Consider the following 27276-nt stretch of genomic DNA (forward strand, 5'->3'; position numbering starts at 1 on the left):
TTAAGGGCCAAGATGATATTTGGCATGAGAGTGCCATTAGCTTCAGCTTTAAGATGTTCTTCATGTTCCACATCTCGTAACATTTTGTAGGCAGCAACAAAGGGATTCACATTGTCTAACTGAAGAGCAATTATACTCATCAAAGTGGGATGACATTTTTGATTTTGTTCACAGTTTAAACGTTGTTCATTCGCGGTAGCGGTATCCAAAATATACAGTTGGGCATAAGCTGGAACTTGATCATCACTGGGATGTAGAGTTCCAGTACGATGATATATTTGTCCATGTATACGGAAACAGTAAGGGCCATGTCCAGGTGGAGGGGATATATTGGCACCCATGGAGGCGAAAGCAAATGAGCTGTTAATACTACGAATATTTTCCATGAGATTCTTACTGAACTCACTCTCCCCTGTCAGCAATCGTTTAAAGACCTCGGGATATTGGGGTATAGGTATATGCACTTTACTCTTGTGACAACACAGAGTAAAATTTTTATCTGCTGGTATCTCAGCATTAAAATGTAATGCTTGACAATGTTCACATAAATAGTTCATAGGACCACAGGAGTGTTCTACTATGGTACTGTCATCATTAGTAAAACCTGTAGGATGTTGAGGTACAGGTTGTGATAACGGAGCATTGGAATGTTTCTGTAAGCCAACATATATAAAGCGTGGACCTGGTAGAGGATCTTCACTGTCCACAGATTCAATCACTGAGGAGTTGGAAGGTGTATCGTGGTCAGAGTTTATTAATATGGAGGTGCAAGCGGTTTTTTTGCGCCATTCACGGCGTGCACCAGCTGCATTTGGTAATGGTTTGTTTGTTGCCTTAGAAGAGTCAGGTGTGAAGCATGTCTTATAAGCAGACTTAATGTGCAGGCGACGGCGTTTATCATTTGGAGTGTAAGTAGGACAGTGTTTGCGCTTACGTGCAGATTTACCAACGGTTAAAGGAGCTTCAAGCTGCACACATTCTATGAATGGAGACAAAGAAGCTGTATTGTGGGCAGAATCTATGACTGAGGACGTGGAAATATTATGTTTGCAACGTTGAGAGCGTGCAGCAGCAGCTTTATTACTTAATCGATTAGTTTTGTCCTCAAAAGACTCATTAGTAATGCGTTTATTGCAAGCAGCATTAACAGTGTCCAGGCGCTTATGTCTGTCCTCTGTAGTCTCGTTAGCACGCTGTTTGTGCTTACGTGCGGCATCGGCGGCTTTTCGCTCAGCGTCATTGGTATACTTATCAGACCTGATGTTACGTGCGCCATCAGCAGCTTTGGGCTCTGTGTCATTAGTATACTTAACAGTGTCCAGGCGCTTGCATCTCTCCTCTGTACTCTTGTTAGCACGCTGTTTGCGCTTACGTGCGGCATCGGCGGCTTTTCGCTCTGCATCATTACCATACTTTATATCAGACCTGATCTTACGTGCGCCATCAGCAGCTTTGGACTCTGTGTCATTAGTATACTTAACAGTATCCAGGCGCTTGCATCTATCCTCTGTACTCTTGTTAACACGCTGTTTGCGCTTACGTGCGGCATCGACGGCTTTTCGCTCTGCATCATTACCATACTTTATATCAGACCTGATCTTACGTGCGCCATCAGCAGCTTTGGACTCTGTGTCATTAGTATACTTAACAGTATCCAGGCGCTTGCATCTATCCTCTGTACTCTTGTTAACACGCTGTTTGCGCTTACGTGCGGCATCGACGGCTTTTCGCTCTGCATCATTACCATACTTTATATCAGACCTGATCTTACGTGCGCCATCAGCAGCTTTAGGCTCTGTGTCATTAGTATACTTAACAGTATCCAGGCACTTGCATCTATCCTCTGTACTCTTGTTAGCACGCTGTTTGCGCTTACGTGCGGCATCGGCGTCTTTTTTCTCTGCATTATTAGTATACTTTCTATCAGACCTAATCTTACGTGCGCCATCAGCAGCTTTGGGCTCTGTGTCATTAGTATCCTTACTATTAGAGCTCATGTTGGCTAAGCTAAACAGCTTTAAGCGTGGTGGTGGCAAACAACAGGTTAATAAGAGGCAGTGTCAGGTAGTAGGAAAATAGCCAGTTAATAATAGGCAATAGTTCTTTGCAGGAATGCAGATATTAATAAATAGGCAGTTTATATTGCAGAGAAATTGCTGGGCAATAATGGACAATGTCCTTATGTGGCAAATAATAGAGCAATATACCCAATGTGGCAAAGAAGAGGTTAATAAACGGCAGTCTCTCAGTATAACAGTCAGTGAATAATAGGCAGTATATGAAGAAAACACCAAACAAAAGTTCAAAATTGGTGTGAAAATGTCACTGAACCACTTCACAACTAAATATATATAGTTTTGGTAAATGGTATTATCATTTTTTTGACGAAATTCGGCAGGAGCTTGAAGAGCAACGTCACTGGGCCCGCCTCCACGCAGTAGAAACTTGCTGTGAGGTAAAAATTCAAAAATCACACCAAAATGGCGGGCGGAGTGTGTCACAGTACGGCACGTTTCTGATTGGTCGCTCGCAGCAGGCGGCAACCAATCAGACACTGGACACTGTTGACGTCACTTATCTCCGGACATTAGCTCCGGACATTAGCTCCGGACAAAGCCACGGAAGTTGGCACAAATTGCAGGAAGTAGTATTCTAGGCAATTAATCTCCGGACATTAGCTCCGGACATTAGCTCCGGACAAAGCCACGGAAGTTGGCACAAATTGCAGGAAGTAGTATTCTAGGCAATTATATATTAGATTAGTAGCGCGGCCATGGCCCAATAAGACAGGCAGCAGTTATGATATTGGCCTCAGGGACCGGTCTAGAAACCTGACCTCAGAACAAAGTTATAAATTTAGGCTGCAGACAGAGAATTGTGTTCACATGATGAGGGCAGCCTGGAAAGCTGATGTGTCCCACAACTACATTCACCCCCCCCCCCTCAGGGAGCAGAAAGCAGGCTACAAGTTAGATGATTTCTGTAAGTTTTCTCCTAGTTTATTTGATACTGTTTTGCATAAGTTGTATGTCTTTTTATTATCATATTTTTAAACCTTTTTCTTGTAAGCATTGAACCTTTTCCTATTAAAGTATAAACCTTTAATAAGTTGAACCTTGAATGTTCTAAAGAATCCATAGCCTAAAGGTGTGTGAGCCTTATGAGTGATAAACATTTTTATTAGTATTATTTCTGGGACTCATCGCCCTGTATTCGATGAGTGGTGGCAGCGTGTATGAGCGGGTGTGTGGCCTGGTTCGGTGTGTGATTTATGCTCCCATTACAGCATAGGACAGAGGTTGAATGCTGGACGGAGAGTGGGGAGATAGATTAACCCTTGCAGGCACAACCCCAAGTCACGTGTGAGAGCAGGCACGTGACGAATAAGTGACACCACGGAGCAGCGATCCGTGACAATTGGTGGCAGAGCGGTGGGATAGAATTATTTCTATTAGAGCATTAGTGCATGGTTTAAGCAATTATTCCCTGTACTAAAGAATTGGTATCCTTGCGAGGAGTGCACCAGTTCTTCAAGGTTCAACTCAGTGCTTACATAGACATACTTGCAAACAGTTTCCCCTCCCCGTTTTTCTTTTCTATCTTTTATTTGGCAAAGGCTGTTCATCGATATGGCAGCCCAGTACAAGAAGCAGAGCAAGGAAGCTCTGACCGACCTCTGTGAGCAGAGAGGAATAGAGACAGCCGACAGATCCAAGGAGCTGCTGATACGCGCCTTGGTCGAGCAGGACATAGAGCAAAGTGCTGGAACATCTGGGCAAGGAGAGAGCCCACCTCAGAGAGACCCGGCAATGCCAGCTCTTGCACCGGAGATGCCTGATGGAAATGTCAGCAATGCCAGTGCTGAGGAGCCTATGGACTGTACTTTGCAAATGGACTTACAACGGCTGGGAACAAGTGATCCCAATCTGCGCATGCAGCTAATTCTACAGTATCGACAGGCTGCAGACCGACAGGCTGAGAGAGAGCCTGCACAACGCCGTGAGGAGAGAGCTTTCCAGCTTCAGATGGCTCAACTAGAGCGGGGTATCAGTCCTCAGATAACCCCTCCCAGGACATAAATCCAAGGAGGCCACGTCTTGAAAACTTCCCTGTGATGGAGAAGGAGACTGACTTAGATACTTTCCTGCGGGGATTTGATAAAACCTGCAGGCAGTACCATCTACCCCGTGAGCAGTGGGCACAGTATCTAACCCCAGGGTTGAGAGGCAAAGCCCTGGAAGTTTTTGCTGACCTCCCACCAGCGCTAGATGCGAACTATGAGGCCATAAAAGAGGCCCTGATCAGGAAATACAACCTGACACCAGAAGTGTATTGTAGAAAGTTCCGGAACCTACAACGTGGATCAACTGACAGCTATGCGGATGTTGTGAGCACATTGAGGACCACGTTCCACCAATGGATTAGGGGACTTTCTGTCAACAGTTTTGAGGACTTAACAGATCTTATGGTCAAGGATCAATTTCTTCACATGTGCCCCACGGATGTACAACAATTTGTGTGTGATCGGGAACCACAAACTGCGGATCAGGCTGCAAGGATTGCAGACTGCTATGTGGCTAACAGGATGCCTGAGGTGCGGAAGCCATCGGGATTCAGCTGGAGGGGAGGTAAGCCAAATGGGGACTCTTCTCCCTCTGCCGGCCGATCACCAGTGCTGTCCAAGCCCACCTCCTATGGGGCCCCAGGAAATAGACATTCTCTAGGTGATGCACGCCGGTGCTTCTCCTGCAACAAAGTGGGACATGTTAGCGCTGTCTGCCCTGATAGGGAGAAACGCCCAACTACCACCACAAAGCCGACTGTGCCCCCACCGTCTGTCCTCTTTGTAGCCAGCTCTGATGCGAGGGCAAATGAGAACTGTCAGTCTGTCACTGTTGGCAATAAAGTCACCATTGGTCTCAGAGACACTGGGGCATAGGTGACCCTGGTGCATCCAGCCATGATAACCCCTGCCGATATCATACCAGGAAAGACTGTCTATAACCGGGGTTGGAGGGGTCAACCCTGCCGTGCCCATGGCCCGTGTGTACCTGGACTGGGGAGCAGGGAAAGGTCTGAGAGAAGTGGAAGTATCAGAGGCTATTCCCACCAATGTGTTGCTAGGCACAGACCTGGGGAGGATGGTGTCCCACTACATTCCTCCCTTGCAAGTAAATGATGCAGAGAAGGTGGAAGAAAGAGACCCACCTGAAATCCCGTGCGAGGAGGGAAATTGTCCCAATGCACAGGACTGTAATTATGTGGCAGCTGTGACCCGGAGTCAGGCTGCGGCTCAGACTCCGGCCAAGAGGTTAGAGGATGAGTCTCAGACAGAACTGCCAGGACAGGAGGCCCATACTGTGGTCCCAGAGCCTCCATACATGGCAGACCCACCAAGGTCCCTGATAACAGACACTGAAGACTGACTGAAGTCACACTAGGCCAGGGCCTGCAGGCTGACAGTCAGAGCTTCCAGGAGGCCCTGCAGACAGATGCCAGTCTGGAGGAGCTCAGATGTCTTGCAGACCAACCCCCTGCTGCTTCTGGCAAAGAGAGAGTATACAGTCATGGCCAAAAGTTTTGAGAATGACACCAAAATTATATTTTCACATGATCTGCTGCCCTCTGGTTTTTATTAGTGTTTGTCTGATGCTTATATCACATACAGAAATATAATTGCAATCATATTATGAGTACCAATAGGTTATATTGACAGTTAGAATGAGTTAATGCAGCAAGTCAATATTTGCAGTGTTGACCCTTCTTCTTCAAGATCTCTGCAATTCTCCCTGACATGCTCTCAATCAACTTCTGGACCAAATCCTGACCGATAGCAGTCCATTCTTGCATAATCAATGCTTGCATTTTGCCAGAATTTGTTGGTTTTTGTTTGTCCACCCGTCTCTTGATGATTGACCACAAGTTCTCAATGGGATTAAGATCTGGGGAGTTTCCAGGCCATGGACCCAAAATCTCTATGTTTTGTTCCATGAGCCATTTAGTTATCACCTTTGCTTTATGACAAGGTGCTCCATCATGCTGGAAAAGGCATTGTTGGGTGCTAATCTGCTCTTGGACGGTTGGGAGAAGTTGCTCTTGGAGGACATTCTGGTACCATTCTTTATTCATGGCTGTGTTTTTAGGCAAGACTGAGTGAGCCGATTCCCTTGGCTGAGAAGCAACCCCACACATGAATGGTTTCAGGATGCTTTACAGTTGGCATGAGACAAGACTGGTGGTAGCGCTCACCTCTTCTTCTCCGAATAAGCGGTTTTCCAGATGTGCCAAACAATCGAAAAGGGGATTCAGCAGAGAAAATGACTTTGCCCCAGTCCTCAGCAGCCCACTCCCTGTACCTTTTGCAGAATATCAGTCGGTCCCTGATGTTTTTTCTGGAGAGAAGTGGCTTCTTTGCTGCTCTCCTTGAAACCAGGCCTTGCTCAAAGAGTCTCCACCTCAAAGTGCGTGCAGAAGCACTCACACCAGCCTGCTGCCATTCCTGAGCAAGCTCGGCACTGCTGGTAGTCCGATCCCGCAGCTGAAACAGTTTTAAGATACGGTGCTGGTGCTTGCTGGTCTTTCTTGGGCGCCCTGGAGCCTTTTTGACAACAATGGAAGCTCTCTCCTTGAAGTTCTTGATGATGCGATAGATTGTTGACTGAGGTGCAATCTTTGTAGCTGCGATACTCTTCCCTGTTAGGCCATTTTTGTGCAGTGCAATGATGGCTGCACGTGTTTCTTTAGAGATAACCATGGTTAACTGAAGAGAAACAATGATACCAAGCACCAGCCTCCTTTTAAAGTGTCCAGTGATGTCATTCTTACTTAATGATGACTGATTGATCGCCAGCCCTGTCCTCATCAACACCCACACCTGTGTTAATGGATCAATCACTAAAACGATGTTAGCTGCTCCTTTTAAGGCAGGACTGCAATGATGTTGAAATGTGTTTTGGGGGTTAAAGTTCATTTTCTGGGCAAATATTGACTTTGCAAGTACAGTAATTGCTGTTAAGCTGATCACTCTGACATTCAGGAGTATATGCAAATTGTCATTAGAAAACATGAAGCAGTAGACCTTGGAAAAATTAATATTTGTCTCATTCTCAATTTTTTTTCATTACTGTACTGGGACCAGGGCAGACTGTATACAGAGACTATCCCCACGGATACTACAGAATCTTGGGGCTATGAACGGCGGCTGATCGTTCCTTATCCATTTAGGGAACAATTATTGAGGATTGCCCATGAAATTCCTTTGGCCGGACACCTTGGAATACAAAAAACTAAAGCTCGCCTGACACAACTTCTATTGGCCCAAGATGGGGACAGATATTGCCAATTACTGCCGATCGTGCATAGTTTGTCAGAGAGTTGGAAAGACTGGGAATATACAGAAAGCTCCATTGATACCACTGCCTGTGATCGATGAACCTTTCCAGCGAGTGGCTGTGGATATCATAGGGCCACTTGCAATCCCTAGCAGCTCGGGCAAAAAGTACATCCTCACAGTGGTGGACTATGCTACACGATACCCGGAAGCTGTGGCACTATCCTCCATCCGAGCAGACAAAGTGGCGGATGCTTTACTGACTGTTCTCTCGTGTGGGTTTCCCCAGTGAAATGTTGACCGATCAGGGAACCCAGTTCATGTCTGATCTGATGGAAAGCCTCTGTGAAAGAATACAAGTACAGCATTTTGTAGCCAGCGCCTATCATCCCCAAACCTACGGACTCTGCGAGCGCTTCAATGGAACATTAAAGCAAATGCTCAAAATGGTGGAGACTGAAGGGAGAGACTGGGAGCGGTACCTCTCCCATCTGCTGTTTGCCTACAAAGAGGTACCCCAGGCGTCTACTGGATTCTCCCCCTTTGAACTGGTTTATGGGAGGAGGGTCAGGGGGCCACTTGATTTGATTGACTGTTGGGAGGACAACCCCAGAACTACTGGAGTCTCAGTGGTTGAATATGTACTGCGGCTCAGAGAGAGAATGCAAAAACTGAGCAACCTGGCCCATGAGAACGTGGCCCAGGCCCAAACCAACCAGAAGGTCTGGTACGACCGTAATGCCAGACTAAGGGCCTATGAGGAAGGGCAGAAGGTTTGGGTGTTGGTCCCTATGTTACAGAATAAATTGCAGGCCGCATGGGAGGGACCATATACTGTATATAAGCGGCTGAATGATGTTAATTATGTGGTGACACTAGATGAGCATGCAAAGCGTCAGAAAGTGTTTCATGTAAATATGTTGAAGGCATATCATGCCAGGGAGGCCTGTGTCTTACCTGTCTGTAGCCTGCCTGAAGAGGGGGAGGCTGATCTGTTACTGGATGTGGGAGCCGGGACTCAGTACATGGAATCCCTGGAGTCAGCAGAGTTTAACCCTGAGCTATCCCACAGTCAGAGGTCTGAGCTCAGCGAGTTCACCGAAGTCTTCACAGGGGAGCCTGGGAGGATACACTTAGCAGTTCACCATGTGGACACTGGTACTAATCCCCCAGTACGGCAGTCTGCATACCGTGTATCAGCAGAGGTGAAGGCACACGAGGGAAGAGGTAGAGGAGATGCTGAAACTCAAGGTGATACAAAAATCCCAGAGTGCCTGGGCCTCGCCTGTGGTTCTTGTCCCAAAAAAGGACCGTACTACCCGGTTCTGTGTGGACTACAGGAAATTAAATGTATTGACTACATGTGAGGTCTACCCCATGCCAAGGATAGATGAGCTGTTAGAGCAGTTAGCTAAAGCATCGTACCTTACCATCATGGACCTGAGTAGGGGATATTGGCAGATACCCCTGACCAGAGAAGCTCAGGAGAGGTCTGCCTTTATAACGCCATTCGGGCTGTTTGAGTTTCTGGTGATGCCCTTTGGTATGAAGAATGCCCCTGCGACCTTCCAGAGGTTGGTCAATCACTTATTGGAAGGGTGTGATGGTTTTGCCGTCGCTTATCTTGATGATATAGCCATCTTTAGTGATTCTTGGGAGGAACACCTCGTACATCTTTCGCAGGTGTTGCAAAAGCTTAAAACTGCAGGTCTTACTGTTAAGTCAGGGAAGTGTCAGGTAACCATGCGGGAAGTTCAATACCTGGGACACCGGGTGGGGGGAGGACTGCTAAAACCTGAGCCAGGGAAGGTAGAAGCCATTACAGCCTGGGCCACCCCACGAACCAAGTACTGTCCTTCCTGGGTACGGCTGGCTACTATAGGAGGTTTGTACCAAACTACAGTGCTCTGGCCAAACCGTTAACTGATCTGACCAGGAAGAGACTTCCTAAAATTGTCTCCTGGAGTCCTCAGTGTGAGGAATCCTTTTCTGCCCTAAAGTCGGCATTGGTTAGTTCACCCGTCCTGCAGGCCCCAGATTTCACTCGCCAGTTTGTAGTGCAGACAGATGCCAGCACCTATGGGCTAGGTGCAGTTCTCAGCCAGGTGAACCAACAAGGAGAGGAATACCCAATTCTGTACCTAAGCAGGAAACTCCTGCCCAGAGAAGTGGCTTATGCCACCATTGAAAAAGAATGTTTGGCAATTGTGTGGGCTCTGCAGAAGCTGCAACCATACCTCTATGGGCGCAACTTCACCGTGATCACAGATCATAACCCACTGAGTTGGCTCAACCGAGTAGATGGGGACAATGGGAAATTGCTTAGATGGAGTTTGATACTTCAGCAATATGATTTCACAATTCAGCACAAGAAGGGAGTTGATCATAGCAATGCCGATGGCCTTTCTCGCCAAGATGGGACAGAACCAGATACGTGCTCGGGAGCTGACCTGTAAGTCAACCCCCATTCACGTTCATAAGGAGGGAGGTGTGGTGGAATATGTGTATATATATATTATATATATCTATGTGTGTAGTGACCAGTGATAATGTAGCATCTGTCCTGAAGGCCAGTGGCACCTAGGTGTTAATATGTACTTGGGAAGAGTAAAGGTACCTTAATAATAATAATAATAATTTTTATTTATATAGCGCCAACATATTCCACAGCGCTTTACAAATTATAGAGGGGACTTGTACAGACAATAGACATTACAGCATAACAGAAATACAGTTCAAAACAGATACCAGGAGGAATGAGGGCCCTGCTCGCAAGCTTACAAACTATGAGGAAAAGGGGAGACACGAGAGGTGGATGGTAACAATTGCTATAGTTATTCGGACCAGCCATAGTGTAAGGCTCGGGTGTTCATGTAAAGCTGCATGAACCAGTTAACTGCCTAAGTATGTAGCAGTACAGATACAGAGGGCTAATAACTGCATAAAGTGAATGAGAACATAATGCGAGGAACCAGATTTTTTTTTTTTTTAAATAGGCCACACAGGGATCGTTAGGTTAATGCATTGAGGCGGTAGGCCAGTCTGAACAAATGAGTTTTTAGGGCACGCTTAAAACTGTGGGGATTGGGGATTAATCGTATTAACCTAGGTAGTGCATTCCAAAGAATTGGCACAGCACGTGTAAAGTCTTGGAGACGAGAGTGGGAGGTTCTGATTATGGAGGATGCTAACCTGAGGTCATTAGCGGAGGGCACACTAAACGATATCGCTAGCGATCCGTGACGTTGCAGCGTCCTGGCTAGCGATATCGTTCAGTTTGACACGCAGCAGCGATCAGAATCCTGCTGTGATGTCGTTGGTCGGAGCTAGAAGGCCAGAACTTTATTTGGTCGCTGGCTCTCCCGCTGACATCGCTGAATTGGCGTGTGTGACACCGATTCAGCGATGTCTTCGCTGGTAACCAGGGTAAACATCGGGTTACTAAGCGCAGGGCCGCGCTTAGTAACCCGATGTTTACCCTGGTTACCATCCTAAAAGTTATAAAAACAAACGCTTCATACTTACCTTCCGCTGTCTGTCCCCGGCGCTGTGCTTCTCTGTACTGGCTGTGAGCACAGCGGCCGGAAAGCAGAGCGGTGACGTCACCGCTCTGCTTTCCGCCCGCTGTGCTCACAGTGAGTGCAGGAAAGCACAGCGCCGGAGGACAGACAGCGGAAGGTAAGTATGAAGCGTTTGTTTTTTTTACTTTTAGGATGGTAACCAAACGCTTCATACTTACCTTCCGCTGTCTGTCCTCCGGCGCTGTGCTTTCCTGCACTCACTGTGAGCACAGCGGGCGGAAAGCAGAGCGGTGACGTCACCGCTCTGCTTTCCGGCCGCTGTGCTCACAGCCAGTACAGAGAAGCACAGCGCCGGGGACAGACAGCGGAAGGTAAGTATGAAGCGTTTGTTTTTATAACTTTTAGGATGGTAACCAGGGTAAACATCGGGTTACTAAGCGCGGCCCTGCGCTTAGTAACCTGATGTTTACCCTGGTTACCGGCATCGTTGGTCGCTGTGTGACAGCTCTCCAGCGACCAAACAGCGACGCTGCAGCGATCCGGATTGTTGTCTGGATCGCTGCAGCGTCGTTTAGTGTGAAGGTACCTTAAGAATTCTGTCTCCAGATCTCACCAAGGGGTCTAGCTAAGGCCAAAGAACAAAGGAACACTTGACACCTCTGAGGTCTTGGAGGGGAGATGCTAAATTGGGCCTGAGGGAAGGTATCCCTGGGAACCATTTCACACGTGTCCCAGAGGAAAATATATATTAGATTAGTAGCGCGGCCATGGCCCAATCAAACAGGCAGCAGTTACGATATTGGCCTGAGGGGCCTTTCTAGAAACCTGACCTCAGACCAAAGTTATAAATTTAGGCTGCAGACAGAGAATTGTGTTCACATGATGAGGGCAGCCTGGAAAGCTGATGTGTCCCACAACTACATTCACCCCCCCCCCCCTCAGGGTGCAGAAAGCAGGCTACAAGTTAGATGATTTCTGTAAGTTTTCTCCTGTTTATTTGATACTGTATTGCATAAGTTGTATGTCTTTTTATTATCATATTTTTATACCTTTTTCTTGTAAGCATTGAACCTTTTCCTATTAAAGTATAAACCTTTAATAAGTTGAACCTTGAATGTTCTAAAGAATCCATAGCCTAGAGGTGTGTGAGCCTTATGAGTGGTAAACATTTTTATTAGTATTATTTCTGGGACTCATTGCGCTGTGTTCGATGAGTGGTGGCAGCGTGTATGAGCGGGTGTGTGGCCTGGTTCGGTGTGTGATTTATGCTCCCATTACAGCATAGGACAGAGGTTGAATGCTGGGACTGAGAGTGGGGAGATAGATTAACCCTTGCAGGCACAACCCCAAGTCACGTGTGAGAGCAGGCACGTGACGAATAAGTGACACCACGGAGCAGCGGTCCGTGACAATTGGTGGCAGAGCGGTGGGATAGAATTATTTCTATTAGAGCATTAGTGCATGGTTTAAGCAATTATTCCCTGTACTAAAGAATTGGTATCCTTGCGAGGAGTGCACCAGTTCTTCAAGGTTCAGCTTGGCACAACATCACGCCTACGGTGACAGGACGCCTACGGTGACAGGACGCCTACGGTGACAGGACGCCTACGGTGACAGGACGCCTACGGTGACAGGACGCCTACGGTGACAGGACGCCTACGGTGACAGGACGCCTACGGTGACAGGACGCCTACGGTGACAGGACGCCTACGGTGACAGGACGCCTACGGTGACAGGACGCCTACGGTGACAGGACGCCTACGGTGACAGGACGCCTACGGTGACAGGACGCCTACGGTGACAGGACGCCTACGGTGACAGGACGCCTACGGTGACAGGACGCCTACGGTGACAGGACGCCTACGGTGACAGGACGCCTACGGTGACAGGACGCCTACGGTGACAGGACGCCTACGGTGACAGGACGCCTACGGTGACAGGACGCCTACGGTGACAGGACGCCTACGGTGACAGGACGCCTACGGTGACAGGACGCCTACGGTGACAGGACGCCAGGCCTGCTGGAAAGTAGGAGGGGATTCCCAGGGCTCTTGTCTGGTGGGCAAGGACTACTGATGTGGCGGCTGTAGCAGGGTCCTGTGAATCTCTTAAGATGGACTCTAGTGAATACACCCAGAGGGAATCTTGTAATGCAAAATGGCCCCCTTCTAGAAGGAAACATCCTTCTCAGTTTTGGGCACTATTAAAAAGGTTGCCCACTACTGGACCACCGCAGCTTAATTGAGGTCATCCTCCAGGAACAGAGACAAGGAATCGGGAGGTGACTATCCATTGTATTCATTTTACCTGGGCTTGTAAATTGTTTAATCAGGGGGTTGTTCACTGCTCAACCTTCCCATCCCGCATCATACACTTATGGCACTGATGGCTGGGCAGAGATGGTGCTCCTGAGCCACAAGCAGCAGGTGTCCTCTTCCTTGGCAGGGCCTAGTAGACATTGGGGCCTTCATGAAGAAACTTACTGGCACCCAGTACTCACATTAATGGGGGCAATGGAGTTAAGAGGAAGCCCCCATCCCTCGACCTAACTGGATAGATGATGTGGCCGCTGCTGACGTTGGCATCTGATGGGTTAAAATGGCATAGCTCCACTGTAACTCCAATCGAAACCATGTAATTCCGAAGCTGCCTTGGTCCATAGCACCTGATGGATTAATCGGATGTGGTTAAAGCAGCGGGCAGATAAAATGTTTTCTTGGAAGCCAGGAGCCTAACGAAGGACATCAGGTCCGCCATCTTTAATCGGAGCTGAAAGAAGAGGCGTGACAGTGGGCGGTGCTTAACGGAGGAAGGCGGCTTTCATCCGCAGCCCTGCCGAACGCTAGTGTGAAACTACCCTTAGGCAATGTAAACACTGGCTATGTCCCTAAAGGGTTAAGCAGTTGTATTGGAGGTTATAAAAGTGTGTATATTATATATATTATTCTCATCTTCTGCTTCTTGGTAAATCTATTACAATCTGAGCTGGAGATTTAACCCCTGAGCCCTCGTATCGCTCCTCTGTGCCAGCTCCTGTCGCTGCTGATCCGGATTTCCCAGCTCCGCACGTGGCAGACTTATGGCTCTAATTATAGTGGTGGGATGAAGAGATTTCCTCAGGACCTCTCGGGATACTCACTCGCAGGAATCTCTGCAGGAACTTTTTGGAGCCATTGATATCAATACAGGATATATGGCCGTATCCTCCCAGCATTCCGTCCACTGTGGGGGGGACATTTTTCCAGTATTTCTCCGCTTTACAATAAAACTGCGATTCATCTGCTACCAGGTTGGTGGCCATGATGGAAATAGCTAAAAAGATGGAAATTGAAACGTTAAATTAATGCAAAAGTCAAAAAAATAACAAAAGGGGATACCATAACAAAGAAGAAAAGATAATAAAATTTAGCAAAGAAAAAAAATGGTAAGGTGGGAGGAAGGTTGAAGGGAAGAGAGGAGATGGAAGGGAGGGAGGCGACAAAAGGTAGGGGCAACAGATGACAGACGGAAGGGGGCGGGAGGCGACGGAACGAAGGGGGCGGGAGGCGACGGGACGGATAAAAAGTGAAAGGAAGAAGAACAAAAAAAGCGTAAGAAACAATAGGAAAGAAGGGAAAAAGAACAATGACAAAATAATCAATACACATGATCAAAGTATCCAAATTCTAAAGAGAAACGATAAAACAAAAAATAAGAATACAGAAATAAAGTAGGAAAATTAAAAGTAAATAATAAATATTTGACAAATGTTGAATTTACAACAAAGAGGTGAAATTACTAATTTCTCTAGGAAGATCTGGGATCAGTGTCCAGCTCTCCTCCTCTGCCGTCCTGGGTGACCCGCAGCTGCCCGCTGTGTGTGTACCGTGTGCCTGGGGTGACAGCGGGGTCCTGGGCACGGCCGGGGTAGCTGTATTCGGTGCCTTTCCCTGGCCTCCGTCCGTCCGTGCAGCTTTTCGCACCCATCTTTGTCACGGATTGGATTTCACTACAGACTGGTGCGCTGCAGAGAGTGGACGGTGATAGCTTGTTATGGAGGACGCTGGCGGTGCCAGGGAACAGCGCCTCTATTTTTAAGATTTGCCAGGTTAACCCATATGCTACCAGCCACGTGGCTCATGAGCGACATACAGTGATGTCATGAAGACCGAGGAGTGAACCGGCCGTGATCTTATCAGGAGCGGCCCCGGGGCCACATCTGTTCGAACACCCTATAGTCTTGAAAGCTCACTAAAAATACTGATCCCCTCGCAGCTCCGCGGTCACACATACCACCCATGTTACACATCCAAGAATAACAGCGGGAGCCGGCCAGAAAAAGCATATGGAGAAGACAATCTCTGGACTGAAAATAGAATATACCTAGTCGAAAAAAGGCAATCGCTTAGATAACAATTCCTTACATTTATAAAGGCTTAATTTGGAATAAATCCCCCGATTGTTCCTGGGGACGAGGTTTATATCCGGCAGCTCTTTGGGGGTTTTGATCTAAGAGACACCACATAAGACATAGGATGTGCCCTGTACCCTCTGAACTAGAAGACCCCACAAGGATCGGGCGCCAAGGGTTAGCCTAATGGGCACAAACCTCAGACTGTAAGAAGGGTCTCATAGGGGCTGTATAGAAGGGTGTACAAAATGGTAAATGCTCATCAAGTGGGTTCACCTTCACCTAGTGATTTCAAGGCAGCCCCACCCCTCCCCCGGTCACTACTATCTATGGGGGTCATTCAATCTAACCAACGCTCTGGAATTGATCAGGGGGTCCTTAATCATTGAGGCAGGGGGGATATCACTATATGGGGCAGATATAGCTGTACAGGGGCAATTATAATCGGGGGGGGCAAATATCACAGTATAGAGGTAGACATAAATAGGGGGAGGGGTGATATCACTGTATGGGGCAGGTATAGCTGTACAGGGGCAAGAATAATCAGGGAGGAAGATATAATTGGGGGGAGACGTCACTGTATAGGGGCAGGTATAATCAGGGGGAGACAGCACTGTATAGGGGCAGGTATAATCAGGGGGAGACATCATTGTATAGGGGCAGGTATAATCAGGGGGAGACAGCACTGTATAGGGGTAGGTATAATCAGGGGGAGATATCATTGTATAGGAGCAGGTATAATCAGGGGGAGACGTCACTGTATAGGGGCAGGTATAATCAGGGGGAGACAGCACTGTATAGGGGCAGGTATAATCAGGGGGAGACAGCACTGTATAGGGGCAGGTATAATCAGGGGGAGACAGCACTGTATAGGGGCAGGTATAATCAGGGGGAGACAGCACTGTATAGGGGCAGGTATAATCAGGGGGAGACAGCACTGTATAGGGGCAGGTATAATCAGGGGGAGACAGCACTGTATAGGGGCAGGTATAATCAGGGGGAGATATCACTGTATAGGGGCAGGTATAATCAGGGGGAGACAGCACTGTATAGGGGCAGGTATAATCAGGGGGAGACAGCACTGTATAGGGGCAGGTATAATCAGGGGGAGACAGCACTGTATAGGGGCAGGTATAATCAGGGGGAGATATCACTGTATAGGGGCAGGTATAATCAGGGGGAGATATTGTATAGGGGCAGGTATAATCAGGGGGAGATATCATTGTATAGGGGCAGGTATAATCAGGGGGAGATATCATTGTATAGGGGCAGGTATAATCAGGGGGAGATAGCACTGTATAGGGGCAGGTATAATCAGGGGGAGATATCATTGTATAGGGGCAGGTATAATCAGGGGGAGATATCATTGTATAGGGGCAGGTATAATCAGGGGGAGATATCATTGTATAGGGGCAGGTATAATCAGGGGGAGATATCATTGTATAGGGGCAGGTATAATCAGGGGGAGATATCATTGTATAGGGGCAGGTATAATCAGGGGGAGATATCATTGTATAGGGGCAGGTATAATCAGGGGAAGATATCATTGTATAGGGGCAGGTATAATCAGGGGGAGATATCATTGTATAGGGGCAGGTATAATCAGGGGGAGATATCATTGTATAGGGGCAGGTATAATCAGGGGGAGATATCATTGTATAGGGGCAGGTATAATCAGGGGGAGACAGCACTGTATAGGGGCAGGTATAATCAGGGGGAGACAGCACTGTATAGGGGCAGGTATAATCAGGGGGAGACAGCACTGTATAGGGGCAGGTATAATCAGGGGGAGACAGCACTGTATAGGGGCAGGTATAATCAGGGGGAGATAGCACTGTATAGGGGCAGGTATAATCAGGGGGAGATATCATTGTATAGGGGCAGGTATAATCAGGGGGAGATAGCACTGTATAGGGGCAGGTATAATCAGGGGGAGACAGCACTGTATAGGGGCAGGTATAATCAGGGGGAGACAGCACTGTATAGGGGCAGGTATAATCAGGGGGAGACAGCACTGTATAGGGGCAGGTATAATCAGGGGGAGACAGCACTGTATAGGGGCAGGTATAATCAGGGGGAGACAGCACTGTATAGGGGCAGGTATAATCAGGGGGAGATAGCACTGTATAGGGGCAGGTATAATCAGGGGGAGATATCATTGTATAGGGGCAGGTATAATCAGGGGGAGATAGCACTGTATAGGGGCAGGTATAATCAGGGGGAGACAGCACTGTATAGGGGCAGGTATAATCAGGGGGAGATAGCACTGTATAGGGGCAGGTATAATCGGGGGGAGATATCACTGTATAGGGGCAGTTATCAGGGGGAGACAGCACTGTATAGGGGCAGGTATAATCAGGGGGAGACGTCACTTTATAGGGGCAGGTATAATCAGGGGGAGATATCATTGTATAGGGGCAGGTATAATCGGGGAGATAGCACTGTATAGGGGCAGGTATAATCAGGGGGAGACAGCACTGTATAGGGGCAGGTATAATCAGGGGGAGACAGCACTGTATAGGGGCAGGTATAATCAGGGGGAGACAGCACTGTATAGGGGCAGGTATAATCAGGGGGAGACAGCACTGTATAGGGGCAGGTATAATCAGGGGGAGACAGCACTGTATAGGGGCAGGTATAATCAGGGGGAGATAGCACTGTATAGGGGCAGGTATAATCAGGGGGAGATATCATTGTATAGGGGCAGGTATAATCAGGGGGAGATAGCACTGTATAGGGGCAGGTATAATCAGGGGGAGACAGCACTGTATAGGGGCAGGTATAATCAGGGGGAGATAGCACTGTATAGGGGCAGGTATAATCGGGGGGAGATATCACTGTATAGGGGCAGTTATCAGGGGGAGACAGCACTGTATAGGGGCAGGTATAATCAGGGGGAGACGTCACTTTATAGGGGCAGGTATAATTGGGGGAGGGGAGATATCACTTTATGGGGCAGGTAGATACTGCTGTACGGGGGAAGTTATCACTGTACGGGGCAGCCATGTCATTACTCGGGCAGGCTCTGGCTCTGCTCCCCCGGACTGTGGTTATGTGACTGTTCGCAGCCGGCTATGACGCTGTGCTCGGTGTTCACCACAGTCTCTCCTTCCCCCGCACATTACACGCCCCGCACGCCCCGCACGCCCCGCACGCCCGATACTCACTGACTGCCCGCCAGGACACGGCGCCGCCGGCTACAGCCACCGCTCGGTGCTAGAGAGCGCATGTGGACGACAAGTCCAGCACGTTTCCGGCCTGACAATACGCTAGCCAATCAGTAGATAGCAAAGCGAATTCAACCAATCACCATGAAAATAGTCTCACACCGACTAACCAATGAACACCGTGATCCTGCTGGATAGACAGCTCCTATAGCCAATCAGATCGCCGCCGGCAACTGATGTCCTTATATAAATGCAGTGTACCGGCCTGGCTGTGTTAGTGTCGGATGATCCCCTCCCGGTGACGCCTGTGGTCACACGTGCATTATACTGTTATTATGCGACAGTCAGGAGTCAATAAGAGTCATTGAGCTGTCTCCCCTTGGTTCTGACCGGTCATTATTGTCATCACTGGTCATAATGTTGTGAATCCGCTTTGTAATGCGCTAACAATCAAATAAATAACAGCCACAAGATTTCATGGATTTTTTTTACATATTCGCCGTTTTTTGCAGACTTTGCCCCATTTCCCCCCCCCCCCCCCAGTGGTCGGGGTTCAGTCTGGTGAAGAATTCTAGCAATAGGTATCGGAAACCTTCAGGGCGCGCCCCACAGCGAGGGCCTGAATTGGGGCTCCCCATGGATGGCATTAACCTATCAAGTTCCTGCTTTTTCATCATAGGGGCGGCAGAGGGTCTCCCCTCCCCCCATTTAACCGTTTAGTTCGCTGTTCACCACAGTATATAAGGGGTTAAACAGCTGTGATCTGAGGCAGGTGTTTGCTGTGTAAAAATGACGCATTTTGCACAGTTTTGCGCCTGTAGAACGCTTGTTTCCCCGCTCGTTTTACGTTGGCGTAGTCGGGGGTTATAACGTTGATTAGAACTAGCCAGGCGCAGTCAGACATCATAGCGAACTCACTCACGGATTCTCAGTTACCTCATTCTGCAGTCAGCAATAAAAAGTGCAACACACAGGCTACAGGAGGCAAATGGTGCAAGATTTATTTTAAGGGAAACCAATTGCAAAAAATGATTTTTAGTCCCAAATACACGCATTAAAGTAAAAAAAAAGGTGAGGGGCTCCCCGTCAGGCGCAGCCAGATGAGGTGTCTTCTGGAGTGCAAGAGCTGCGCGGAGAGGTGAGAGCCCCCATGTGTGTCTTATGTCATGGTCTTGCGGCGATTGTATATAGCCAATACTGAATTTCCCTTTAAGACGGATTTATAATATTAGGGAATTGCACTGCAAGCAATTCTCTACTGTAACAATATACCTAGAAAAATTCCCCGATCCTAACCTGCAAGCACTGGCACCAAAATCTGCGGATGAATTGTATTCTGTGACCTCCCGTCCTCCGCTTTACATTATATTAGGAAATTGCTCAACATGCAATTCCATCCATGTAATACCGCAGCGTCAATCTGTAATATTGGCTATGGCTGGTGATGAATAGGACTTGTGTATACAGCCGCTTAGTGCCAGAAATGGTGTAACCTGAAGCCAGTAATGCAGTGCTGGGACTGGGAGTACTCACATTTAACCCCTTACAGGCCAATATACACTACCTTTTACCACTTTAAATGGCTCTTTACTTATGGGGAAGTGACTTGGCCCTTACTTAGGGCCCTCAAATTAGAGGGATTGGCTGTTGCGGCGATTGCGGTCCTACCTGGTCAGCCCTGGTGCCGTTGTTGCACCTGAAGACAGCGACACTATAAATGGCACCTGATGGGTGACTGTATAGGTTTTCCATCCAAATCCAGGGAATTCAGGAATTGCTATTCAGGCATTTTCCCAGTACCTTAGTATATTTGCACAAAACACGACCCTACAGTTTCATTGGGCCATATTTGCCCCGAGCAAAATTTCCAAAGTAAAGTGAGTCTTCCCTATACCTGGTCATTGTCCAAGAGCTGCAACCATGACAGCAGCATGAAACAATCACACCCCATAACCGACTGACTCACACCCACGGCAGAGAACGCACCTGAGCCAAAAGTGAAGCTGGACGGTACGAGAGAAGAGAGCACATAGACCGCTGGATACAGAAAATGCGGGTCACCGTGATGCTCCATATGTCGCTGTCACTTAAAGGGGATTCTTTATCCTGGTATGTATGCAAACATATATAAGGATATTACAACTGACCGTGCCTGCATGTACAACCAGGTAGGCACTCTGGCACACTGGCATGGGTCCACATACCTAAACTAACCCAACACACATAGCCACCAAATCTCAGGCTGTATGAATATGCTTCCACCACAGGGGGCGCTAGTGTAGAGGTCTCATCCAGGCCCTTTGCTCCTGAGGGATCTTTCCAAATGTGAACAGCAGCATTGCATACGTATATATACCGTATAGAGCTCCGACACATCATTCCCCGCTAGGAGTAGAGCCGAGGCTTTCACATTAAATGGTAGCTAAACGTTTTCATTTTTTTAATCTATCATATCTCTTTTTCACTACTATTGATTGGTGGGAATACGATCTTTGAAACCAATGGCAGAAGCAATCAAGCACTAGTACGGCGGTGTACCGGCACAATAGAAAGTCTGTGGGTCTTATTAAAATTACATTGCAAAACTGTTTAAAGGGGCTTCATAAGTTTAGGACTAAATTGTCCAAAAAAGGTCAACTTGAAAGGGATTTCATAGGTTTATAGAGGTGGGGTGTAGAGAGACATAGCAACGACCCCCATTCTAGTGAAGATTGGTCATCAACCACCTGGCAGAGGAAGCCTTTGTGCTAAACCTATGATCCATGGGTCGGCTTCCATGTCCTTGTTTGCTAAGGCCTATGGAGACAGGACAACTAATTGCCCAACAAGATGGAGGATTCACCCAACTTGGGTTGGGTTCCTCTCGGCAAGGGCCCGAACCAGCCAAATAAGCAGCCCTGCCTCTTTCGGTCTGTGTAGTGACCGATGCTGCAGGGGTCAGCAACCTCCAGCACTCAGGTTGTTGGGAAACTGTGAGTCCCAGATGGCTCTGACAGTGCCGTCTTGGGTTTTCTTCACCTCTTGTAGAATCAGCACTGCCATGATGTCTGTCGGCCATGCACATTCTTGTAGATATCCCTAAGAAAGTGGCAGGTGCACAATAATGACTAGTAATGTTGTTCTTCATGGTTCTAAATTAGAGTGCCCTTGGAAATAATATTCAAAGCTTGGTACTATGAACTCTGTATATGGTAAAGCTGTCCAGAGGTGATCTACATGTTTCCTGTTGGTCAAAAGACAAATATAACCCTGTAAATAAGAGTTTTTCTTTCCCTAGAAGGTAAAGTGTTGTGGTTGTGGTACCATGTCGCCAGAACGTTGTGAACGAGGGTAGGAAGACCCATCAAGAAAGATGTTGATGGATGTTCCCAGCAACAGCAGCAAAACATTAGATGGATTTTACAATGACCTTCGTCGAAAATATCCAGATGCCTTTACTCTTGCTGCTGATCTTGGCAGAAGAAATGGATCATTACAGAAATTACCACGACTGGAGAAGACGCCATCTCCGATCCTTGGATTCCCACCAAATTCTTCGATTGTGGCATCTCCCCAAAAATGGTCACCAGATAGTTTTCTTTCCAAGGTGAAATATCAGAAAACACATAATGAACAAAGGAAAGAAGTAGAAAAGCCTCAGCAAAGTGGACATGCTCTCATTATCAAGGATCAAGCCATACCTACACCAACCTGGACCCGGAAAGATTACCTGGAAGCTCAAAATGGGGCATTGTTTCATCTTCCAACTCTACGCACCCAGATTGAACAAAACAAAGTTGAGTTGAAAAACAGACTTAATCAACCCAAAAAGAAAGAGACCACCCAAAGTTCTGCAGTACAGATGAGCAATAATGTTCAAGCGAAGACCTCCAGTGATTACACATGCTCCAAGTCCACCACTGATTACACCACCACTCAGACCACTAGTGATAACACTACCAGGAAGACCTTCAGAGATTCTTCTACAACAAAGTCTACCGATGATTACAACGGCGCACAGACCACTAGTGATCACATCTCCAGGAAGACCTCCAGAGATTGTACTACAACAAAACCCATCAATGATCACAGTGCCACAAAACCCACCAAGGATTACACCATTAACACAGAAGCCATCAGAGATTATGCCACCACACATACCATTACTGATTACACAAAAATCATAAATGATTATAACACCACAAAACCCACCAATGATTATACCACTGCGCAGACCATCAGAAATTACACAACCATAAATCTCACCAATGATTACATCAGCACAAAACCCATGAAAGATTATACCATCATCACCACCCCAAAGACCATCAGTGATGATCCCACCACACAGCCCATCAGAGATTACACAACAGCAAAGCTAACCAGAGAACACACCAACACAAATTCCACCAATGATTATACCACCACCACAAAGGCCAGCAAGGATTACACCACCATGGAGACCATTAGGGATTACACTACCACAAAGTCTACCACGGAGTTCCCCACTGGAGAAAGTACTTCATCACGAACAAATGTTTCTGGAATGAAGTCCGATCCATTAGGAACCATCATGAAAGAACTATTACCCAACAAGCCTAGTCCATTGATGAAGGACCTGCCTAAAATAACAAATAGGTTGCCCAATAATGGTAAGTTTCTATTACTTATTTATTTATTTATGTACGTTGGTATAATTTGCTTATATTAAGTGATGTCCCCTTTGTGACTTTCTGAATATTTTTACCTCTTCAAACACTCACAATATAAGACTCGCTCAGACACTGATTTATAGGGTAGCCGATATACCAACTTTTTGGAGTCTTTTTAAACTTTGAATCACTTGAAATGCTCAATAATGTAAGTTAAGGATCAGGCTTTATCCGATAGCTGATACCACCTATAGAGAAATGTTTTCTTCCTTTCGTTGGGGGGTGATATTGGTTATTATTCTCAGGGCCCTGGCTATCTCCACAGAGACAGTTAGCACCTTCCATGAAACAACATAAGTGAATGCACGCCCATGGGTTGCTCTACGGAACAACTGTCTGCTGGATTAGATCCACTGGAAAACTGTGGGAAGTTACTACATATACTCAATATACTCAAGTACAACACAACATTTTTTGATTAGCTGTAGTAGGCCCTGGGTGACATAGAATGTCTATTAAGACATCAAGGAGGTCCATGACTTGGTTGACCCGCAGATTCCCGAAACGATAGGCTAGTGTTGTTTAGTTATGAAACCATTTGGCATTGTGTCTCCACAAACACTAAGCGAGTGAAGACTAAGGTGATTTTTTTGGGCAACATGGCCCACACAAGTATCATAGATCGTCTGCTCTCTTCTTGCAGGTGGCTGTATTTCAGACAGTGACTCTGGAGTTTCCGTTTGCTCACCCATGAAAATATTTAGGTAAATTATAATGTGTGATCTTACAAAATCTGTAGACTTGTATGAAAATTGGAGCTCAGGAACATGGCATGCAAACCCAAAGATGATATTCACTAATCATAGTACCATTCCAGAAGATGACATTGTGAGGCCTACGAAATGGGCCAGTCCACTTTGCGTAATATAACAACCGTGGTATTCCTTATTTTATACATTAGTGTTATATTTTACACTTTGTATGATCAACAAGAACAATGGGATCCAATGTAGAGATCTGAATTAGCTTCATTGGGGAAGTGCTTCTTCTAGTCAGGTCACCCAGCTCATACATGTTCTATCATTGATGTTCCATTCACAAGTGAGTGGACATCTCAAACAGAATTCTTCCTTTACGGCAAGGCAGTGTTTCAGAATCCGAAATCCTTAGGTACCAGAAAAGGGATGCACTTATTTTTCACCTTAGACAGCAAAAGGTCTAGGAGCATGCTTTGGGTAAAGGGGAATCAGCTGCACGAGTATTTGATTGCCAAAGGAAGAAGACCATCATAGGCAATCCTCAGGTCGTGTAGGTGGTTGCCTACAGCATGACAGTCAGATTAAGAGGTGTGAACTGGCCAAGTACGACCTAAAACCCATAGCAAAGACTTCGGTGATATTAGAGGACAGAAAATGCTCTTCCACCCCATTGCAAGTTTTCGATGGAGAAGTGTTCTATTCCTAAGAAGTTACACTTAACCAGCAGACAAGTTAGTAAAATCTCTTCTAGATGGGATCAAGTTCCTTCATTGTTCTATAGAGTGTGTCCACGTATGAAGGACATATTTTTCTGTACAAACCTACGGGAGAGAAATGAGATGTTGAAAAAATACAGTCAGTAAATACCGCATGGGATCACATTTTTGGTTTTCCCTCACTCAAACACTAATTAACCCAGAAATTATGGTAAAAAACTCATCCTTGACTCAAAATCCCTGGTTCAGTCTCCGTTCCCGATACTGAACCATGTCCAGAATGTCTCAGGACTGCATGCTTGCCCCTCGTGGGCACAGCGCTGGCTTTAATCTTGGATGAAGTTGGCTGGTCTCATAAATTGGGGTCCAATGAATGCACTGAAGGAGGGTTATATTATGTATGTGGTCGGTGGTTCAAGTAGACAGGTAGATGTTCCACTAACGCTTCTGTTGATCATCCATGCTCAGCACCTTCCATGCTGGGATGGCAGTCCAATAGGACAGAAGTCCAATTAATATTTTGACCTGTTGAGCAAAATTGGGGGCCGATCGCTCTCCACAGTGGTTGGTTACACATTGATATCGTATCCTATCATATATAATAAATATATTTACCGGGACACCCCTTTAACAAAGTATCCCATTTTTAGATTCTATATGTGGACTTTGGGTCTTTTCTTCCCGGACAATAGTTGAACATGACCTCCAGAGCTCTCCCAGAAGTTCAAAGTCTATACCCATGTCTACATTTTGGGCACATCCTAGACATTTTCATAATATTGCACAGAATCAAGGCAAGGCCAATAATAAGAACCTTCATCAGAACATTTATACTGGTATACTGGGAAATACGTATATCCTGTCAAAACTGGTTCCAACAGAGTTTTCAAAGAAGCCTGGATGCGAAGAGGAATCCTGAGTGTGTCCGCGCACAGAAGTCGCGTGGTGAGTTGCGCTTTTGACAGGATATACGAATTTCCCAGTATACCAGTATAATTGTTCTGATGAAGGTCCGGATGTGGACCAAAAACGTTCAACTTTTGTCTCTATGGATGCACATTGAATAAATAACTATCCACGCTAAAGTATTTTTGAGTGCCAAGTTTCTCTATTGTGAGGAAAGGATGTTGTTTGCCAAAATCTCGCAATACATAATCCCAACCATCCTCCCTTCAATACAGTACAGTCTTCCTGCCCCCTTTGCAGAACAGCACCCCCAAAGTATCATTTTTCTCCCATCATGCTTCACGGTTGTGATGGTGTTCTTGGGGTTGTACTCATCCTTCTTCTTCCTCCAAACGTGGCTAGTGGAATTGATACCAAAACATTCTATTTTGGTCTTCTCTGACCACATGACCTTCTCACATGCTTGCTCTGGATCATCCAGATAGCCATTGGTGAACTTCAAATGGGCCTGGACATGTGCTGGCCTGAGGAGAGGGACCTTGCATGCCCTGCAGGATTTTAATCCATGACGGCATAGTGTGTTACTAACGGTAATGTTTTTGAGACTGTGGTCCCAGCTCTCTTCAGGTCATTGATCAGGTCCTCCCGTGTAGTTCTGAGCTGATTCCTGATCTTTCTCAGATTCTTTCTTACCCCGCGAGGCAGGTACGGACTGGGGCTGAAATTCAGCCCTGCATTTGAAATCACAGAGGCCCATGCTGTCCCCGTCCCAAAGCACTAGATGGGATCTATTACTAATATTACCCTGAATAGAGGAAAGCAAGATTTACTACAAGACCAATATTTCTAATGATACGGTGGCCTGGTGGGGTAAGTGACTGAGTCACAACTCTTAACAGTATGGGTGTCTTGATAACACCGATTCTGTTAACAACGTTGCAGACAAGGCAGCCCACAACCAGACAGGCCCTTCTGGCATTTGCCAGAATTGCCAGATGGCCAGTCCAGCCCTGTCACGAGGCGAGATCTTGCATCGAGCCCCAGACTGAGATAGATTGACAATCATCTTGTGTTTCTTCCATTTTCTAATAATTGTGCCAACAGTTATTGCCTTCTCACCAAGCTCCTTGCCCATTGTCCTATATCCCATCCCTGCCTTGTGCAGGTCTACAATTTTGTCTCTGGTGTCCTTAGACAGGTCTTTGGTCTTGCCTAGACAGGTCTTTGGTCTTGCCCATGGTGGAGAGGTTGGAGTGTGATTGAGTGTGTGGACAGGTGTCTTTTATACAGGTAACAAGTTCAAACAGGTGCAATTAATACCGGTAATGAGTGCAGAGTAGGAGGGCTTCTTACAGAAAAACTAACAGGCCTGTGGGAGCCACAATTCCTGCTGGTTGGTAGGTGATCAAATACTTATTTCATGCAATAAAATGCAAATTAATTATGTAAAAATCATACAATGTGATTTTCTGGTTTTTTTTTTTTTTTTCTTAGATTCTGTCACTCACAGGTGAAGTGTAGCTACGATAAAAATTACAGACCTGTTAATTCTTTGTAGGTGGGAAAACGTGCAAAATTGGCAGTGTATCAAATACTTATCTTCCCACACTGTATGAAGGGGTGGCTGGCTAACTGTCTTTTGGTAGCAACTATATAGGCAAGCTCCAATGAAAGAGTCTTAGTGCTACCACATTTTCCACCTGTGCACCCCCTTCCTTAGTCCAGGTGATAGACCCTGGTACTGACAAAATATTAGGCCCCAATCCACAAGGTAAACCAAAGTAGGGTAAACTAATCACAAGCTGCTAGTGTGTTCATGGTGCAGAATTACCCCAAAATTTTTGCCAGCCATAAAAC

The 27276-nt window shown here is 46.7% G+C and overlaps 1 protein-coding gene and 1 long non-coding RNA gene across 2 annotated transcripts; one reads left to right on the forward strand and one right to left on the reverse strand.

The window, feature by feature from the left end:
* Window positions 1-11327: 11327 nt before the first annotated feature.
* Window positions 11328-18497, reverse strand: LOC138662467 (uncharacterized). The gene is made up of 3 exons (XR_011318030.1): window positions 18409-18497; window positions 14630-14854; window positions 11328-14163 (listed from the first exon to the last, which is right to left on the reverse strand). It is a non-coding gene; the product is annotated as an uncharacterized lncRNA (long non-coding RNA).
* A 3263-nt stretch (window positions 18498-21760) lies between these two features.
* LOC138666312 (uncharacterized) lies at window positions 21761-23813 on the forward strand. The gene is made up of 2 exons (XM_069754539.1): window positions 21761-23039; window positions 23743-23813. Exons 1-2 carry the CDS (start codon window positions 21761-21763, stop codon window positions 23805-23807), a joined length of 1344 nt encoding a protein of 447 aa, XP_069610640.1. The 3' UTR covers window positions 23808-23813.
* The last annotated feature ends 3463 nt before the right edge of the window (window positions 23814-27276 follow it).

Source organism: Ranitomeya imitator, chromosome 2, assembly GCF_032444005.1.
Source record: "Ranitomeya imitator isolate aRanImi1 chromosome 2, aRanImi1.pri, whole genome shotgun sequence".
In the NCBI taxonomy this organism is placed as follows: Eukaryota; Metazoa; Chordata; class Amphibia; order Anura; family Dendrobatidae; genus Ranitomeya; species Ranitomeya imitator.

What these genes read in the sequence shown, in the direction of transcription:
- LOC138666312 (XM_069754539.1), top strand. Translation starts at nt 21,761, where the DNA reads ATGTTGATGGATGTTCCCAGCAACAGCAGCAAAACATTAGATGGATTT. An exon ending in AAATAGGTTGCCCAATAATG is followed by an intron (nt 23,040 to 23,742) that starts GTAAGTTTCTAT and finishes CTCTTCTTGCAG; the next exon opens with GTGGCTGTATTTCAGACAGT.